The sequence below is a fragment of the Tachypleus tridentatus genome, chromosome 7, assembly GCF_004210375.1.
Source record: "Tachypleus tridentatus isolate NWPU-2018 chromosome 7, ASM421037v1, whole genome shotgun sequence".
Taxonomy (NCBI): domain Eukaryota; kingdom Metazoa; phylum Arthropoda; class Merostomata; order Xiphosura; family Limulidae; genus Tachypleus; species Tachypleus tridentatus.
This window is the reverse complement of record NC_134831.1, coordinates 172033783-172054240: the sequence shown is the minus strand read 5'-3', so window position 1 is coordinate 172054240 and position 20458 is coordinate 172033783. Positions and strand designations below refer to the sequence as shown.

Genomic DNA, 20458 nt, shown 5'->3' with positions numbered 1-20458 from the left:
TTGTGAAAAGGTAGATAACTATGTACTGCAGTATTGTGAAAAGGTAGATAACTATGTACTCCAGTATTGTGAAATAGGTAGATAACTATGTACTCCAGTATTGTGAAAAGGTAGATAACTATGTACTCCAGTATTGTGAAAAGGTAGATAACTATGTACTCCAGTATTGTGAAATAGGTAGGTAACTATGTACTCCAGTATTGTGAAAAGGTAGATAACTATGTACCCCAATATTGTGAAATAGGTAGGTAACTATGTACCTCAATTTTTGAAACGGTAAGTAACTATGTGCCTCAATATCGTGAAATATGTAGGTAACTATGTACCTCAATATCGTGAAATATGTAGGTAACTACGTACTCCAATATTCTGAAATAGGCAGGTAACTACGTACTTCAATGTTGTGAAAAAGGTAGATAACTATGTACCTCAATATTGCGGAAAGGTAGGAACTACATACCTCAGTATTGTGAAAAAGGTAGGTAAGTAGCACTACATAAACTGTTTTTCTAGGATGTTCAAGTAATTTGCACAAGAAGAATGTGTATTTACATCTAACTTGAACAACAACAAAAACAGTTTGAAAAATCGTACATCATTAGGAAGAGAAAGGTAAAAAAATGTTTGTTTTTGAATTTCGCGCAAACTTACATGAGGACTGTCTGCGCTAGCCGTCCCTAATTTAGCAGTGTAAAACTAGAGGGAAGGCAGATAGTCATCACCACCCACCGCCAAATCTTGGGCTACTCTTTTACCAACGAATAATGGGATTGACTGCCACCTAATAACGCCCCCACGGCTGAAAGGGTGAGCATGTTTGGTGCTACCAGGACTCGAACCAGCGATCCCCAGATTACGAGTCGAGTGCCTTAACCATGTGGCCATGTCTGAAAAACCAACAACCTCTAATAGTTGTATATAATTAGTTGATTTTTACAAACAAATGTTTTGTTACTTCTTGTCAGTTGCGGTCTTGGAGGACAGATCCCCAGACATCTACGCAAATATTGTGTGCATATGTTTAGATGTAGATGTAACCTTAAAGAAACGAATATAATTGAATAACTGTTTGGTTTACGATACGAAGTTATTTTATTTGAACTGATAACGTTATAAAATGACGTCATTATCTGGTTTTGGGTTTTAATTTATTAACTCACTTGTGAAGAGTGAATAGCGAAAAGCTTAGTGAAAGATACGATTGTAGCACCACTATGCGTTTAACAGCAGGAACAAGACGACGAGAAGTCTTAGTAACGAAAATCACTGTTCCTTCCTGAAGATTAACCTTGAAGTCTTCTCAACTTACAATTACTACAATTTATTTTTGTATTAAAGAAAAATCGTCTGGTTAGGAAACATAATATCACCACTAGCAAAAAGTACCTTGGCCTCCTACAGGAAAAACTTGTCATAACTACGCGTTTCTTTTGTATTTTCAAGGATTTTTGCAGCGCCCTCGTTGCCTAATAACGAGAATAGAAGTGTAACTTCGTTAGGATTGATTTTTTATACTATTATTATTTATAATAACCGATCGAAGTTGAAAAGTGTTAGTAATCGTATAAGAACATTTTGTTCTCTCTACTTTGATCTTCTGGCTGAATAAGTCAGGGAATCTTTGATTTCATCCAGCAACTTGAAGGACGAGTGCGCTTCTTATAAAATCACGTGAGCACGTGGACTGATACCATAAAAATAATCCAAAAACAGCCGAACCTGTTGTAAAAATATTCACGTAAAAAGAAAAATAAATACCACGTTGGTATACAATTTGTGTGTGTGTCTTACTTATAGCAAAGCCACATAGAGCTATCTGCTCAGCCCACCGAGGGGAATCGAACCCCTGATTTTAGTGTTGGAAATCCGGAGACATACCGTTGTACGAGCGGGGGTTACAATTTTTGTTTTGTAATAATTTGTGTATGTGTTTTCTTATAGCAAGGCCACATCAGGCTACCTGCTGTATATTAATTTGAACGTGTGCTTTAAATATCTATCTGCCTAACTATGTGTAAAATATATATATATATATATTCTACAGCAAAACATTTACATTAAACTACCCTACAATATTTATTTTAAATATAAGTATGTTCCCCGATGGGTCAGCAACAAGTTGAAGGACGTACAACGCTAAAATTCGGGGTTTAGCACCCTGCGGTGTATGGAGCAAAGATAGCCCGTTGTGCAGCTTTCCGCTAAAACAACAATAATTTAGTCTCTAACGCTCTTGCCTGCTCGCGTGCTGACCTTTGACTTTACAACACACCTTATTCTAAACACAAGATTCAACTTCCGCTGTCCTTGTTCATCGTGACTGACGGATGATATCATAAAACCTATTTAACTATTAATCTTTGACAGATGAACTTGAACTCACAATTAGATAACGTAAACAAAACCAAAATGCACACTTAGAGTTTGTAAACATACATATGTGTATATTCTTATTTTCATGGCTGCTTCTTTATTTCTATTTTTAAAGGTAAGTTATTTGTCCCTTGCTTACAGTATTTGTAATTAAAATAGGAAATAAAACTTGTTTTGTCTCTTTTTGAATTTCGCGCCAAGCTATTCAAGCGCCATCTGCGCTAGGCGTCCTCAATTTAGCAGTGTAAGACTAGAGGGAAGACAGCTAGTCATCACCACCCACCGCCAACTCTTGGGCTACTCTTTTTACCAACGAATAGTGGGATTGACCGTAACATTATAACACCCCCACGGCTGTGAGGGCGAGCATGTTTTGGTGCGACCGGGATTCGAACTCGCAACTCTCAGATTACGAGTCAAGCGCCTTAACCCACCTCACCATGCAGGGTCAGAAAAAAAGCAAAAACGTCTACATTAGCTATATTAGCGCACCCTGGCGAGCCTAGTCTTTTCTGTTATACTATTTGACAACAGTATATTTATATATTTTAATATAATTTAAGAAGTATATCTTTTAAATATTAGGGCTAATTCTTATTTGAAAAACTGGTGTCTGTGAATTTATATTTATTTTTAAAATTTATTGTAATGTACTCCAGTAGTGTTTGTTAGTGAACAACACCCGCCGCCAGCTCTCCATCTGCTCTGGTCTTACGGCCATCATTCTTAAAATTCATCAAAGGCAAGGTTTTGAGGCTACGGATCGTGAACCTTGAATCATCAAATTCACAGTCCGAACACGTTAACTACTCGGTCACTAGCGGCACATGTCTCTATAGTCTGCCAGGGTTGTTTGTCTTAATTGACAAAAGTCAATTACTGAGTTATTTTCGTTTGATGGAATACTGGGATTTCTAATGTACCTGTAACCTTTAAGAGCAGAGAGTGCTTTTTTTTCTGGCAACAGGTCGTGAACCAAAAATTCTCAAATTCAACTTGAGCAGGTTAACCCTAGGTCATGTCTCACCACCAGGAAGCAACTTCATGGAAGGTGAAGACGTTAATTTATTCAAAAGATAAATGTGGTGCAATACAAGACTAGGCTTAAGTGTGTGTCAGTCTAAATTCATGTAAAGTTTATTACTATTCTATATTCGGGTTAACTTGGTTTCATTGTTGTTAACCACAAAGATAAACAATGAACTTTCATTGCTTTGCCCACAAGAGGTATCAAAACCTGCCTTTTTAGCGTCGTGAACCACTAGGGTCAGGTGAAGTTGAAAGAATGTACGAATCTTGAATCAAGGGAGACGTGGCTGTATAAATAAGTTAATATTATTTTACTTCATTAGATGACGCCACCAGTACTGATTTATGCCAGCACCACACAATGCTTAATTATTCTTTACACGATGCAAAAAACAACACTTCTATCAGTTGTGCAACAGAACTAACCGCGAATTAGTTTAAGTTTAACATTACTAAAATTACCTTACAATATAAGTTTTCACTTACTTATGTACTTTGTGGTCCTCACAGGGATCGAACCCATAATTTAAGTATTGAATTAATTTACTGTTGTACACTGCTGGCCAAAATCTTAAGGCCAATGAACATAAAGAAAAAATATGCATTTTGCGTTGATAGACTCAACCACTTATTTGAGTAGAACTTCGAAAGATTAAAATAAGAAAAGGGGGAAAAAAAAAAACGTTTTTAGCATTTAATATAGAAAGTGTAAACACTATGAAGTTAGCTATAATACTAGCTGGTCAACAGTTTAAGACCCTACCAAAAATAAGTCCCAAACAGGGTAGGAAATGCCCAACAAGAGGTCTCAGTAGTGAGTTGCACGGCCGTCATTGCGAATAACTTCAAACATTCGCTTTGGCATGGTCGATAAAAGCGTTTGCAAAAGGCTGGCTGGAATGTTATTCTAAATGTTGAAGATGGCTTCACGAAGATCATGCACTGTTTGGAATTAACGTCCATTTCTATAGACTTCCCTTGCCATCCACCCCCAAACATTTTCAATGGGGTTCAGTTCTGGCGAACATGCTGGATAGTCCAAACGAATCACGTTATTCGCCATGAAAAAGTCCTTTGTACTGCGGGCATTGTAGATTATAGCGTTGTCCTGCTGAAATATCCAGTCATTTCCACACAAGCGAAAACCTTCAATCGATATGGATGCTCTTTCCAATGTGTTAATGTAGCCAGCTGCTGTTTGACGCCCCTGTATAACCTTAAGCTCCATTGTTCCATGGAAGGAGAAAGCACCCCAGATCATGATGGAACCTCCTCCACTGTGTAGTGTAGAAAATGTCTCCGGTGTGGTATCCTTATCGTGCCAGTAACGTTGGAAGCCATCTGGACCATCCAGGTTAATTTTTTTCTCATCAGAGAACAAAACCTTTGTCCGCTTTTCTACGTCCCATGTTTGGTGCTTCTCAACGAAGTGTAACCGAGCTGTTTCGTGATGTGGAAGGAGGCGTGGCCTTGAAGACGTTTACGGTTTTAAAGCCTTTCTCTCGTAGATGCCGTCTTATTATTCTTGAGCTGCATTCTGCATCCGTAAGAATGCTTAATCTGGTTCGACGGTCGGCTGGTGTCTTGCCGGACAACCCGTCGAATCCTCCTGCTAAACGCCGGCGAAATTTTCTTGGGCCGACCACTTGAAATTCTCGTTCTGTATCCCTCAGAGTCTTTCAAAACATTCACAACAGCAGTTTTACTACTCCCAATCTCACCAGCGATGGCACGTTGAGAGAGATCTTACTTTTGCAGCTCGACAATTCTGCCACATTCAAACTCTGTCAACTTTTTAGCCATTGCCATGTTTGTTACCCAATGTAACACAGGAGATGTCATTTGGAGATATTGAGAACGCTTATGCTTGAACACAAATGACGAAATTTCGTTACGTGTTTACCGATTAACGCTTCGTTTCATCATGGTCTTAAACTTTTGACCAGCTAGTATTTAGGCTAATTTCATAGTGTTCACATTTTCCCTATTAAATGCAGAAAAGGTTTTATTTTTATTTTCTCTTTTTTCATCTTTCGAAGCTCTACTCAAATAAGTGGTTGAGTCTAACAACGCAACGCAAAATTCCTATTTTTCTTTATGTTCATTGGCCTTAAGATTTTGGCCAGCAGTGTGAAAAACTACTTGTGAAAAAACATATTCTGTGTGGAGGCTCTGTCTAGCATTAATCTATAGTTGTAACATCAATGTTAAAAGTGTTTAGGTATATTTTAATAAACACATGTTGAATAATGAAGAAAACAACGCAATGTTATAATGGTGCCTGAGCATAGTCTAGAGCAGGGAAAGGCAACTTATTTTTCATAATGGCTACAATTGTGGCTAATGAAAACAACATTGGTCACACCATTCAAAAAAGAAATTGAAAGATGTTAGTTTAATCAAAATAACTGCATTTCAACTGACCTTCAATGAGCATCTTAGTTTTACCTCTAAATTTATGTCAGTAAGCGGAGACCTGTATTTAGACTTAAGAAAATCTAGCGTAAAAAATGTTGACTCACACACCTATGTGGATCCAAACAAGGAAAATAAATTTTAAATTGCTATCTTTAAATTTAGAAAACTCTCATTAATCAGAATAGTGAGCCACATATCTCTGATAGAACATTTTTGTTTACTTTCTGTAGGGTAAGCATCTCGTCTTCAAATCCTCACTTTTCCAAAGACAAAAAAGATATAACTTCCTTACTGAAGTTTTCTAAGACAAACTGAAATGAGTCATACAAAAATTCAAATATCAATTTCAAATTTTTGAGATAGATTTTTGATCCAGTTTACATAGAGATCATCTTTAGCATCAGAGAAATCACAGTCCTTATCATTTTCTAAAAAAACTATTCAACTTTGCAAAATGTGTCAAATTATACTTTTGTAATTGTTTCACAAGGAGGTTTAGCTTTAATTGAAATTCATAAATAGACTGTGATAGCTCACTTACCATTTTACCTCTTCTCTGAAGCTTCGCATTTAAATTATTCAAGTGAGCCATCATGTCGCACAGAAAGTTCAAATCACACCACCATGACAAAGTTTCAGTTCTAGGGAAATGTTCAATCTTACTTTTTTGAGGAAATAAGGAAGTTAATCGTTCCAAGACTTTTCCTCTACTTAACCATTTTACATTTACAAAATCAATAAGAAAATCAAAAGTACAGTCACTGCTTTTCTTCGAAGACTTAACAAACTGTCGATGGATGAGAGAGCTTCCACTTCTAATATAATTCACAACTTTTACAGAATGTCCATCAAAATTTTCAATTAATCACTTTTAGACATCTGAGCACATAAATTTTCCTGATGCAAAATGCAATGGAAAGATGGCAGCGTGGACTTCACATTATTTTCAATTAAATGTTACTTCAAAAGAAAAACAAATCTTAATTTCTCCCCAGTAATGACAGGAGCACCGTCTGTTGTGACAGAAACCAGTTTTTTTAAAATTCAGATTGAATTTTTGACATTTCATGAATTTTTTAAAGATGTTTTTTCCACATGTTCAATCTCGTAATCCACAAAGACCAAATATTTCTTCCCTCACTTGAAGATCTGAAGTATCGAACCCAAAATATCAACTGCACAGTGTCACTAACATCTGTTGACTCATCAAATGCTAAAGAAAAATACAAACAGTCTTTTAGTTGTTCAAGCAACTGATTTTCTATGTCTTTACTAACTCTAACATTCTGTGGACAATTGTTCTTTGACTTAATTGCAAAGTATTTATCTTTTGAAGAATATAATCTTTTATTTTTGAATCATAATTCTCCAAAAGAGTTTCAATGACTACAATTAACATTTCTTTTACTAATTCAGCATCAAAAAATAATTTCTTTTTTTTGACCTAGAATCCAAGCTACTTTATAGCTAGCTTACATAACTAGTTCTATCTATGATAAAAACCTTTTTGGGCCTCCATTTTGTTCATGAATTTGTGCTTTGAGATGGTTAATTTCATTCATACGATTTTTGTTATCAATTGGATATTTTACATGAAATTCGTTGTGAAAACTGTTAAAGTGTTGCTTAAGGTTGTATATTTTACTATTCCTAAAAACTTTCTTACACAAAAGACACACTGGTTTATTATTTACTTCAATCACTGTAAGTTTCAACTTCCAACTTTCATTAAATTCTTGTTTCACGTTTTTCCAGTCACATGACATTCTGTTTTCAGCAGTAATGCCAGAATCAATTACTTTGTCTTTATTTTCTGAGTGTTCACCATCATATGGATTTTTTCGCTTTCGAATTATCCACTTATCCATATTATGGGATTAAAACAAAATATATTTAAACACTTGAACGTTCCACAATAGAAATATGTTTGCAAGCGCATGCAAAACAACGCACACTTGATAACAAACATCAAAACCAGACTGACGTTACAAAATGGGCGGAGTCTGTGGCCGTGTTGAAGCACGCGACATTAGCAATGACGTGAGGCAGTGCAGTTTCTGATTACCAAATTTGTGATTAAAAAAATAAATGATGGAAATTTGATTCCTAAACTCGAGCTGGTCACAACTGTTCTATTCTTGTCACATGTGGCCAGTGAACATAGAGTTGCCCACTCCTGGTTTAGAGGTTAGAGTATCAAACGGGAGGGGTTAGGGAGGGGGCGAGAATCTTGGGTCCGAAGCGTGGAGCTATCAAAGATCCACTTTCACTAATTAGCATTGATCACCGTTATTAAATTAAGGTTAGCCGCGTCACGTGTAGCTGTTTCCGATTGGTTGCTTTCCCTTTGTTCTGCAGCAATCAATTACAGACGGCTAAGCCTATACTCTAAAGGTTTACCACCTGACCTCTGTAAAAAATAAAAAAATAAATAAAAAAAAATTACATTTAAAGTGACGAGTGTCCTTTTACGAATGTGACCTTCTATGACTACTACTATAGTATCTACTGTAACATTTTTTTCCACAAATTCATTTTTCTATTAAGTCCAAAACAAGCTTCTCTTGTTTGTTTGTTATTGAGCACAAAGTTACATACACAGTGCTGTATCTAACACGGGTATCAAAACCCGTTTTTTGCATTATAAACCTTCAGACTTATCATTGAGTCACTTGGGAAGAGGAGGGCAGCGGGTCTTCCTGTGTTAAAATTCATAGAGTAGTCACCGATGGAAATGACATTACGTGTTTATTAGACATTCGGCTGTTGGATATAACCCTGCCTCAAGCTTAGCCGTTCGTTGTGGATTTATGACGTCATCTGACACTAAGTTCTTCAGATAAATATTCTCATTCATAACTCTAAACAGCCCAAACTCGCCCATTTTCTTGTTTTCGCGGTCAGTTTAGGTTGATATATGTATTTCTTAAGTCAGCACCTAACGCCATGTTAAACATTTATAACCACTTTTTTATACAGACGATGATGGAGGAAAATTTAAGAGATTATAAATGTCCCTATTACTAAAAGAAGTGTTGGAAAGCTGTAAAATAATTATTTCACCGGGGATCAAATCCAAATCTGGGATCTGATTTTCAGACATATTCTTATAGCACTAAATACTCTCCATATTGGCCAGGATTCAGATCGAAGGAACTGAGGTACGAGACATTATTCTTTTGAAAGAGTGTATTATGAAAGTGATAGTTAATCTCACTATTCGTTTCAAAGAAATGGACAAAACCTTTGTGGTGGCGGGTGCTGTTGTCCTGGTTTCTTTACTCTAATCATAGATAAGTAACTGAATTTCAGAAGGCATTTATTGCACGTGCGCGTAAATACAGTTCAGATCAAATATTCAAGTTCAAATTCTATAACATTCTGTGCAAGTTCTATCAATTGTTAAAAGTAGAAAGGACACGACTTATTACTTATCAGAATCGTATTTTTTGAAATATTTTATATAAGCCTAAATCAGTGAGTGAGTGTGTTGTTTTCTCCGATGAAGCCTTAATAACATAACGCTGTCTTAAATTAAACCAATTACGTTTCCTGTTATATATTGCTCTATTCTAAATGCAAAGGTGTTTAAAATAAATTACTTAACAATTTTCAACTAGTCTAGATGCGAATACATTTATATTTACACAGGTGGCACATTATATTTCACGTAAATTTATCGAAACTCTCTTTCTCTGACAGTTAGCCTGCAGTAGTTGTTGTTGTTGAATTCAGCACAAAGCTACACAATGGGCTATCTGTACTCTGCCCACCACGGGTATCGAAACTCGGTTTTTAGGGTTGTAAGTCCGCAGACACACCGCTGAGCCACTGAGGGGCAGCCTGAAGTACCTGTAACCATTTTCAGCAAAATGTTATCATTGTTTTATTTGGTTTTGTTGGGTGGAGTGGGGTGACTGACATTTAATAGCTTCCAAATCATCACAGCATTGCTAAACTTGACGAACTGAACCGTTGATAATAAAATAAGCTTGAATTTCCCTTGTGTTATTCAGTAAATACCCATAGATATCTGGCAATCGGGTTCATTTATTATATTCTCTTATAATAAAAAACATAGAATCATTTATGGGTTCACGCTTCAATTTAAACAGTTTATGAGCAGGCAAGACACACTCATCCAATCTCCATTTTGTTCAGTGAGTAAGAACACTTCTTTGTGCTTCTTCTGTAGAGTAAAGCCGTTTCGCTGTGTTTGTTCACCGTAAGCGCGTAATATTTAACTGAGCATCGATTTTAAATTCTGTCTTCATTAACAAGCGTTAAATGAAAATCGCGATATGTGATGATTTGCTCATAATAATAGTTCCAGATCTGGCTACCAGAAATATTAGTTAACACCGTAGTAGGTAATTCATATTGAATCTAACATGTATGGACAAAATAAACATGGTTTATCGCAAAGGAAAAAAGAAGAGATTTAAAATATGCCAAATACGTATTGATGAGATATACAAGGACATTCTACATAGCTATATAAGCAAGACATGCTAGTATATTGTTGTATTTACCGTTCAAATGTTGGTTAGTAAACGTCCTATTACTGCTAACATGAACGTCACCTATGCGCGGCTGTTTATGCTAGTAATTATTAATCGTGTGTGTTTGTGTGTGTGCGCGTGTGTTTTCTTTATAGCAAAGCCACATCGGGCTATCTGTTATGTCTACCGAGGGGAATCGAACCCCTGATTTTAGCATTGTAAATCCGAAGACTTACCGTAGTCCCAGCAGGGGACAATTATTAATCGTATTATTAAATAGCCCCTCAGTGACATAATGGTATGTCCACAGACTTACAACGCTAGAATCCAGGTTCCGATACCCGTGGTGGGTGGCAGAACACTGATAGTCCATCGTGTAGCTTTGCGCTTAACTCAAACAAAAAATTAAAGTGTGATGTTTTTATATATTAAAATTATTAGTATTTATTGAAAAATATATAATTTTTAAGGAGTTCTGTTCCTCAGTAGTACCTAACGTACATCCTAGAGAAACTCGTGTTGATGTTGTGAATATTTTTATTTATAATTGTGTTCTGTGATAAAGAAATGGTTGTTGTACATAACACGGTTATTTTTCTAATTGTCTTAATCTTAAATAACCAAATGTGTGAACATTTTTACTGCTGTTATTCAATAGATGACGCAGGAATTTTGGTTAGATACATAGATACTGACATACACGCTACATCCATTAAACTTTGTCGTTTCCTTATGCCATCTGAGGACCAGCTGCTGAGTCCTTTTTAATCTATCTACCTCTTATATACCACCCACAGAGCGGTTTTCCCAGAGAAAAGGACCTATTATGAGCTAAGTGATTGTGTTGCGTGCCTTGTTAGGCCTTCTTTGTTGTCACGATTTCGCCCACATGCGTGTAGTATTACATATTCCGTGTGGGATAGAAAAAGTAACTCTACAAAGAACATATGAATGTATTGCAATACCTTGTATCACGTAGAGAGTCCGGGAAAAAACGATTACTTATGTTAATTCTTAGGCTATTAATAATATAAATCAAAAGAAGCACTCGCGTGTTGTGAAGTAATTTGAAACTTACTCGTGCGATAATAAACTGTTCAGTCAAACTAAAGTTCTGTTTTTCAGTAAGTAAACATTAAGGAAATGATAAAATAATGTATGTAAAAATAATTTCGTTTTTTCTTGTATAAGATGAGTGTATAGAGAAGATGGACAAACAAATAAACAGTAGACTGATACAACTAATTTTGTTTTTCTTATAGATATTTTACATTGTTTTGATTGTTTGTTGTTAAGCGCAAAATTACACAATGAGATACCTGTGCTTTGCTCACCACAGGTATCTAAACACTGTTTTTACTGTTATAAGCCCTTAGACGTACTGTTACGTCAGTGTGAGGCCCCCTGCCCTTTGGGAATCATAATGTAAGAACTGCGCAAGTTCTAAAATATCAAAACCTAAACCAATATAAAACTGGTTTTTGTTTGTTTTGAATTTCGCGCAAAGATACTCGATGACTATCTGCGCTAGCCGTCCCTAATTTAGCAGTGTAAGACTAGGGAAGGCAGCTAGTCATTACCACCCACCGCCAACTCTTGGGCTACTCTTTTACTAACGAATAGTGGGATTGATTGTAAGATTATAACGCCTCCATGGCTGAAAGGGTGAGCATTTTTAGTTTAACGGGGATTCGAACCCGCGACACTCAGATTACGAGTCGAATGCCTTAACTACCTGGCCATGCCGGGCCTATAAAACCGGAAGAAGATGACAGTTTAGATACACTTCGCTTGTTACAATGGTTCAATTTGAAGTATATATCCTTCCAACTTCTGTGACAAATAAATTTACACAAAATGTTCCGTTTTTACATTTTTTAGCAAGTAAAGTTTTATCAGTTGTGTAATATTTTCGGGATGCTGTGGTATAAGTTTATACAGATAAAAAATTGTGAAAAGCGACATTTTCTGTTTTACTCACTTTAAACCCGGCATAGCCAGGTGGGTTAAAGCGTTCGATTCGTAATTCGAGAGTCGCGGGTCCGTATCCCAGTCGCACCAAACATACTCGCTCTTTCAGCCGTGAGAGCGTTATAATGTGACGGTAAATCTCACTATTCGTTGGTAAAAGAGTAGCCCAAGAGTTGGCGGTGGGTGGTGATGACTAACTGCCTTTCCTCTAGTCTTACATTGCAAAATTAGGGACGGCTAGCGCAGATAGCCCTCGAGTAGCTTTGTGCGATATTCAATAAAAACAAAACAAACAAAAGCTACCATTTGTTGAGGAGTGTCATATCATTGTTTGTCCATGGCTGATAATAACCTCTTAGTTTGATGCACGTCATTACCTGTCACGTGTTAAAATTTAAGACGTATTAAAATATTACGCACCAGGTGTTAATAAATGTTGGAGCTTTCGTATCCGTTTTCTCAACACTGGCTACAGTGATATTAACCCTCGTATTATACTAAAATACGCCGCCACTGAACACTGGAGGTCTGTGATAGGTTTATGTATTCAACGCAGTACGAGGTCTGTTCAAAAAATACGCGGACTGACGTCATAAAACAAAATGTACTTTTTTAGAAGTTACAGGTCTGGGACCCTTTCAAAGTACTCTCCTCCCCAACGCACACACTTATCCCAACGGTGTTTCCACTTGTTGAAACAGTCCTGGTACGCTTCTTTTGTAATGTCCTCCAGCTCCTTCGTCGCATTTGCCTTAATCTTGGGAATCGTCTCAAATCTTCTTCCTTTCAAGGGTCTTTTGAGTTTGGGGAACAAGAAAAAATTGCAAGGAGCAAGGTCAGGTGAGTAGGGGGGGTGGGGGGTGGGGAAGAACAGTAATCGAGTGTTTGGCCAAAAACTCACGAGTTCTGAGGCGCAAATTTCGCAGCAACGCGGTGCATCTTCAATTTTTCGGTCAAAATATCGTAACAAGATCCAACTGATATCCCACACTCTTCAGCAAGCTCCCTGACACTCAGACGTCGATTTGCCCGCACCAGGGTGTTGATTTAGTCGACGTGTGGGTCGTCAGTTGACGTGGAAGGACGTCCAGGACGCTCATCATCTTCAATGGACTGTCGACCATCCTTAAAACGTTCATGCCCCTTGAAACATGCCGTACGCTTCATAGCAACATCACCGTAAGCCGTGTTAAGCATAGCAAAAGTTTCAGTCGCAGATTTTCCAAGTTTAATACAAAATTTCACAGCAAATCTTTGCTCCTTCAGGTCATTCATTCTGAAATCCGCCAAACGAAAAAATCGCACTTCACTTAAAACCGCGTAGCTAATACAAATGAAGATATCTGCAATCGGGAAATGGCGTCGTAATCAGCTGATCTGTGCAAACCTAGCGACACCAAGCGGATTCCCCTGGAACCAATTGGAGCCGCGCAATTCAATTCAGTCCGCGTATTTTTTTAACAGCCCTCGTACATTCGATTTTTCACACTAATACCAGTGGCCACAGAACAGCGACAACACCGCAACACGGTGGTCCAGAAACAATGTCTATAATTCCAGATATCTCCAGAAAGAAAAACTCCAGAAATAGAGATTGAGATTTTATTATCGTTACGGTCAATGCGGAGTAACAAAATCCAATACGGATATAACTTGGTATAAACATCTGCGGACATATTTTTGGTATAACTATTCTTTGTTACATGGCTTTGTTTTCAGTTCTGGTTGTGTTTTTACTATTTTATGGTAAGAAATCTTTATCTAGTTTACCTGCTTTAGAGCAAAGCCACATTGGGCTATTGGCTGCCTACTACAACCACTGTAACTGAATCTAAGTTCTATAAGACCACTGGAATATCTCCGAGGAACTTAGTAGCCAGGAAAGTGAAAACTACAAATAACAACACTCGAAAGGTACCTAAACCTGGAAAGTAGAGACATGGGTTTGAATCTCGGTCCTTTTTCAATTTTGTAAGGAACTTTGGAACTGAAATGGACATTATATTTATCTAATGGTGTTGATACACACCGCTTTTTTTATTATTATAAAGTGCTTATTTGTGCAAATAACCTGTTACTCATGTTAAACAGATAACTATATATATATTGTATACTAATATTACCACACATAGCTAATTTTTTAAATGTTTGTAAACTGTTTATTTCTTCAGATAACATGTTAAACAGATAACTAAATTCACACACACATACATCGCTAATTTTGTAAATGTGTTTGTAAACTGTTTGTTTCTTCAGATAACATATTAAACAGATAATTAAATACACACACATATATCGCTATTTTTTTTTACCATATTAGTGAGTAAACTTTTTATTTCTTCAGATAACATGTTAGTCGATGTTCAACAGATAACTAAAACATTGAACTTGCACATTTGTTGTAAAAACCGGACCTTTTTCCGGCCATTATCGCTCACGTTGTTTGGTGCGACCAACGAAATGTGCAACGTTTATCCGATTAATGTGTAAGTGACAATCGTCGTTTCATTTGTCTTCAACAGGTGGCGACCTTGGGACAAATGGAGGTAGCGGTCCGATGAAAGGAGTGGAAGGGTTAGACACAGGTCGGGGTGGTTTAATACGGGTTTCTGTCACTGAAAGAACGTGACGAGCGACGATATGAAATCCCGAGTCGTCAGCACGATACTCGGTGACCCTTAACACTCGGAAGGGGTCAACATAGCCCCATTTTCCTAGTACTGTTCCATCTGGGGTTCTTTCTTCTTCTCTGAAAGACTGGCCCACACTGAGTCCTGTATTATATCCAAACTTATATGATCCAACTCCTTTATGGTCGCGTTGACGTCTTGTGAAATATCCCATTCTAGGAGCTACTATGGAATAACTTTGACCAAACTCTTCAGATGTCGCTGACATCGTTATGTGGATCGATTCCAGAATTAATCTCAGTACGAGTAAGATCTGAAACAGGAACAAATGTATTAGGCAGCCTGACATTTAAAATTCTATAATAAAATAAAACATAAAATGGTATACCAGACAATAAATTTCTAACGTGTATAAAACGTTTCTGTATAAATGAATTAGTTGTATTAGTCATCCAACCAAAATTCATCATATGACGTCATTTAACCACCGACATTCCTAAAAAATTACTCACATATTTATTATGTCATGATATTTGAAGTTTATTATTTTACTATAGAAACGTTCAATATATTCATGATACTTAAAATATTATTAAAATGGGTGTGGTTTTCACTTGTAAGCTGTTATTCTATTTTAATATAACAGAGTTTCACGAGGATAATTGATACTGTCGAGATAGGCGTGGTTTTACACAAGTAAAATGTTATTTTATTGGACAATAGTGTTTCTTGTGGATAACGGATATATCCAAGATGGGCGTGGTTTTACTCCAATTAACTGTTCTTCTATTGGACGGTAGTGCTTCATGAGGATAATTAATGTTTCTTTTATTGCTTTGTTTGTTCAATGTCTCGCAAAGCCACTCAAAGGCTAACCGTTCCTAACTTTGAAGTGATAGTTAGAAGGAAGGCAGTTAGGCAACACCACCCACCGCCAACATTTGAATTACTCTTTAATTACCAATAGTGGGATTTAACGTCACATTATAAAGACTCCCCAACTGAAAAAGCGAGCATGTTTCGTGACAAGATTCGAACCCGCAGGTTGCGAACGAGTGTCCAAACCACCAGGCTACGCCACTTGTTATGTTAGGACTAAAATTAAATTGATTTAACGTTTTTTGTTACAATATTTAAGAATATTTTGTTTAGAAAACTTTACAACTTGCAGTTTTCTGTTGGATCTTACTCCATGGAAGATGAAAAATCATACAACATTTCAGAGTAATAAAATGGAAGATAAATAAATCAAACGTTTTTAAGACCATCGAAAAGTGACACAAAACTATGATACGGAACATTCTAGCACAGCCTTTTGAAAACTTTATAACAGTTGCAATAATTTGGTTGTAGTGTAATCACAAAGCTGCACAATGGGTAACTTGTTTCCTACCCACCATGGGTGTTGAAACTCAGACATTCTGCTGTGCCACTGGAGACGGGGGAGTTAGTTGCAATAATGGAATTTGAAGATAGGTGTTATTTGAGACAAATTTGAAATCCACATTTTACGCTTCCAGACGTGTTTTGATTTAAAATGACCAGAATATACCGGAACTACAAAAATCCGGTTTTTATTTTAGTAGGATGAAACAACTAAACATTTGATTGTTGTGTTGCAAAAGCATATTTCCACACATAGAACAGACGTCGGTTCAGAAACCGTAATTATTCTAAGTTACTGATCAGAAAGGGTTAGCCCCTTCCCCACAACATCAACTTTTTTTTTTCATTTGGAATCGAATAAATGGATTGACTGTCAGTATTATAATGTACCTTCAGACACAAATAGTCAATGGCATCACTACTCAAACACGGGTCCTTCGATCATGGACCATTAATTAAAACTGATGTACACGAGAAAAGTGATGAGACATCTCAGTGCGAGTGATAATAAATTTCAGCACTGGTAGTGAATAACTAACAATGAAAATTGTCTCATCAGAAAAGCTGAAGGCATATAACTCTAAAAACCGGGTTTCGTTCTCCTTAGTGGGTAAAGTACAGATAGCCTATTTTACAGCTTGGTGGTTAAATTTTTTTTTTTCAAACATGTAATGATATTAAAAAATACAATAGTTTCAGATAGAAAAATATTGTCAACTGGCATTAAAACAGAAATAAGAAAAAAAAACGTGTTTCCTTACCCATGTGGGTGGAACCATTCTGATTGTTGACGCGTACACTGATTGTACTTCAATCTTTTGGTTTGGCTGAATTTATGTCAACGAAACTATACGCGTTTATTTCCCATTTCAGTCGGCGTCAGTGCGTTAGAAACTCGCTTGACGTCATAACATTTACATTAATACAAATCAAAAGGATCTCAGTGTGAAATTTCGTCTACCTCATAATATAACAGAAAAGCTGTTATGTTGATTTCTTTCACCCCTCTTCCGAATCTCTTTCTCTCTCTGCACCTGCGCCATCTTTCGCCTATATTTATATTCAGGGGTCACGGCATGAACCTTCTCTCAGATGACGTCACTAGTGAATAGATAATTGACTCGCTCTTATGACGTCCCGTGACCATCAGATAGTCACATCCGATGCATTTGTTGCACTCGATATTTTCTTCTCTCCTTTAATCCCCCCCTCTAACCCCAAAGTCACAGTCCATAGAGAGTGGAGGGATGTACTACGTATTAATATACTGTCTCTAAATCATTGTTGGTTTACGTCATCGTCATAGGAGGGCGCTCATTACAGGACCAGTGTACCTTAAAAAAACAACAAAAACGCACTGAGATATAATGGCACGTAACACGACTCTGTGAACTGTACAAAGTAAATCATATTTTAACGTTGTAGTAAGCCTAACCTACATTTATCTCACAGTTTCACTTAACCATTTAGTAAAATAAAAATTAAAAGCCGAGAATTCAACCAAATATAATTAAGATACAATGTCTGAACATCACTCACACAACACATAAGCTGTGCAGCAAAGACCTGGAAAGAGCTATTTATGATTAACAAAAATATTGACTAAATGGAAGGCAATTAACCAAACTGTGACGCCACTATAGAAAGCGAATCTAGTTATCACAATTATAAAGATCCCAAAACTACGGATCGTATCTTGAAATGTCTGATCCGCCATTCGACACGATAGCAATGCTACAGATAGTTCATAAAATGATTTTGCAAGAACGTTAAGTAAAACTGAAAAAAAACGAATATAAAACAGACTAAAGAGTTGGACAGGATGAAGTTGTTGAAGTAGTAGTGGCTAAGTTCTATAGACAATCTGGTTGTACAAAAATTACTATGTTATTTTGTGTTGGTTGAATTTAGCGCAGAACTACTCGAGAGTTATCGGAGCTAGTCGCCCTTAATTCTTAAGTGACAGATTAAATGGAAAAGCAAGTAGTCAACACCAACTACCGCCAACTCTTCAGCTACCCTGTTACCAACGAATAGTGGGATTGACTGTATTTTATAACCATGGGTATAATCTAAAATTATCTATGTTTAAAGCCAATTTAACCAAGGATATAATTTTAGACTCGTTATTTTAAAGCCATCTTAACCCAGGTTATGATCTAAAACACATTATTTCTAAGGCCGTTTTAACCCTGAATATATTTTACCCTATTAATGTATCCTAAAATTACAAGCTTGCGCGATTTATTGTCATTAAACAGATTAATGCTTTGTAAGCAGAAATGGGCTGGGCAAAATATGGCCGCCACATATTACGTATTGTTTATTACAGTTTTAGATCTTTCTCATAACAAACTAACTTAGGTTTTCGAAGTTTTCAAAAGCTAATAAGGCCTAGTTGTTGGGTTTTACTAAAATAACAAAAAAAAAACAACATTTACTCTAGCCCTAATTTTTAACGGATATTAGTTTTAAGGAAAATTACTAAATGATTAATTGGCTGTTTACTTTTATGATATACTCTCAGTAAGGCATTATTTGACTATACATATACACTAATACAACGGTACTGAAATACGTTACCAGTCTTTGATAAATGAACTTTCGTTTTCGGAATTAATTAATCAGATTCAAGATTACAATACACATCCGGATTCGTACAATAACATCCGTGTAACAGCATATCTTAGAATAACACAGGATGTTAAGGTCGTGTCTTATCAAGTGAGAATAAATCGAATTATAATGTAGCCATTCAGTACAGCTATACGTCTGTGACGGATTAAGACAGGTTTGATTCAAAGATCCTGTAAAACCACGACATCTACAGCAGATATTCTCAACTATGAATACTTTATTTCTCGGTAATTAAAATGGAAATAGGATGAAAATTAAGATAATGACGTTAATAAGTACAATTATCTGCTTAGTTTGTGGAGTGGATCAGGGGAAGTTTTGAACAGTGGTGACTTTTCCAAGTTCTAGATCTATAAGTTTATAATGGTGTCGTAAAACATTAGTGTAAGGAACTTGGTAACTATAACGTTAGTGTAAAAAACTTGGTTAATAAACCAAATAGATCCGGGTTTCTTTTCGATCACGCGAGTGATCTTCTTTGGATTATCCAATTCTAGAGACGACATTTTTATAGGCAGATGGTTTGGGATTCAGGAGCGCTAAACATTGTGTTTCCAATAAAAATCGAGAATGAAAGGAAAACTTGCATAATTATTACTATTCCTCATGCTGGTGCATAAGACAGATAACATCTGATTAAAATTGGAGATTAGGCACAAGAGATGAAAGTTCTATGGTATACTAATGTTGCGTGAAGAAAAGGAATTCTGATAGACACAATAAAAATACAATAAACATAATATTAATTAATGTCAAAATTGTATGATTTTTATGGACAGTAATAATTTCACAATAGCATGATATTTAGAGTACAATAAAAACCAAACCCTGCTTTTGAAAGAAACAAATACAATTCCCATATGTGTTTTTGTGTTTTAGAAGGAAGGGGAGCGAACATTTAGAATGACTGTTGCTATTATGCCGGATTGTGTATCTGAAAGTTTGTGGTTCGCGTCTTGTTACAAAAAACAAACAAACAACAAAATCTTTCACATTTTGGAGACGTGGGTTAGTTATAAGGATGACAGTCAACTTCCATTGTTTGCTTAGAATAACTCAAACGGTGTGTGCTGTTGACTGCATATCTTCCCTCTTTTATATTGGTTCTAAAGTAGGGGTAAGACTAGCACTAATTTTCACAACAAACAAACAAATTATGCCGAGACACGTTTTCCTTTACGCAAATAAAAAAAATTGACACCAAAACCAAACATACCCCCTTAATCCTAAAATTACTGACTTCTTCTTATAGCGCTCCATACTGGCCGGTCCACATCTTGTATTATAGTGGATAATTTATTTTGTCTTTGCCTGTGTGGATGCAGTCTAAAGAAAGGACTAAAAAACTCAGAGAAACAACTGTTTAAAATACACACACAAACATGATCAAATTCATTTAAAAGTATACTTACGTCCCGATTGTATTGTTGCTCATTTTGTGCGACTTATTTCTCCGAAAGGGGTGTACTATATAGTTGTGTGTCACGTCTGTCAGTCGGTCAGTAGATATTA

The 20458-nt window shown here is 36.4% G+C and overlaps 1 protein-coding gene across 2 annotated transcripts; it reads right to left on the bottom strand.

Moving 5' to 3' along the window:
* Positions 1-14436: 14436 nt before the first annotated feature.
* LOC143257248 (uncharacterized) lies at positions 14437-19042 on the bottom strand. 2 transcript variants are annotated; one of them, XM_076515668.1, is made up of 3 exons: positions 18893-19040; positions 17071-17643; positions 14440-15236 (listed from the first exon to the last, which is right to left on the bottom strand). In XM_076515668.1, the coding sequence occupies exons 2-3, from the start codon at positions 17086-17088 to the stop codon at positions 14799-14801; spliced, it is 456 nt and encodes a 151-aa protein (XP_076371783.1). In that variant the 5' UTR covers positions 17089-17643; positions 18893-19040; the 3' UTR covers positions 14440-14798. The 2 variants fall into 2 exon arrangements, with proteins under 2 accessions (XP_076371784.1, XP_076371783.1); XM_076515669.1 differs by lacking the exon at positions 17071-17643 and having other exon boundaries at positions 14437-15236; positions 18893-19042.
* Between the last annotated feature and the right edge of the window lie 1416 nt (positions 19043-20458).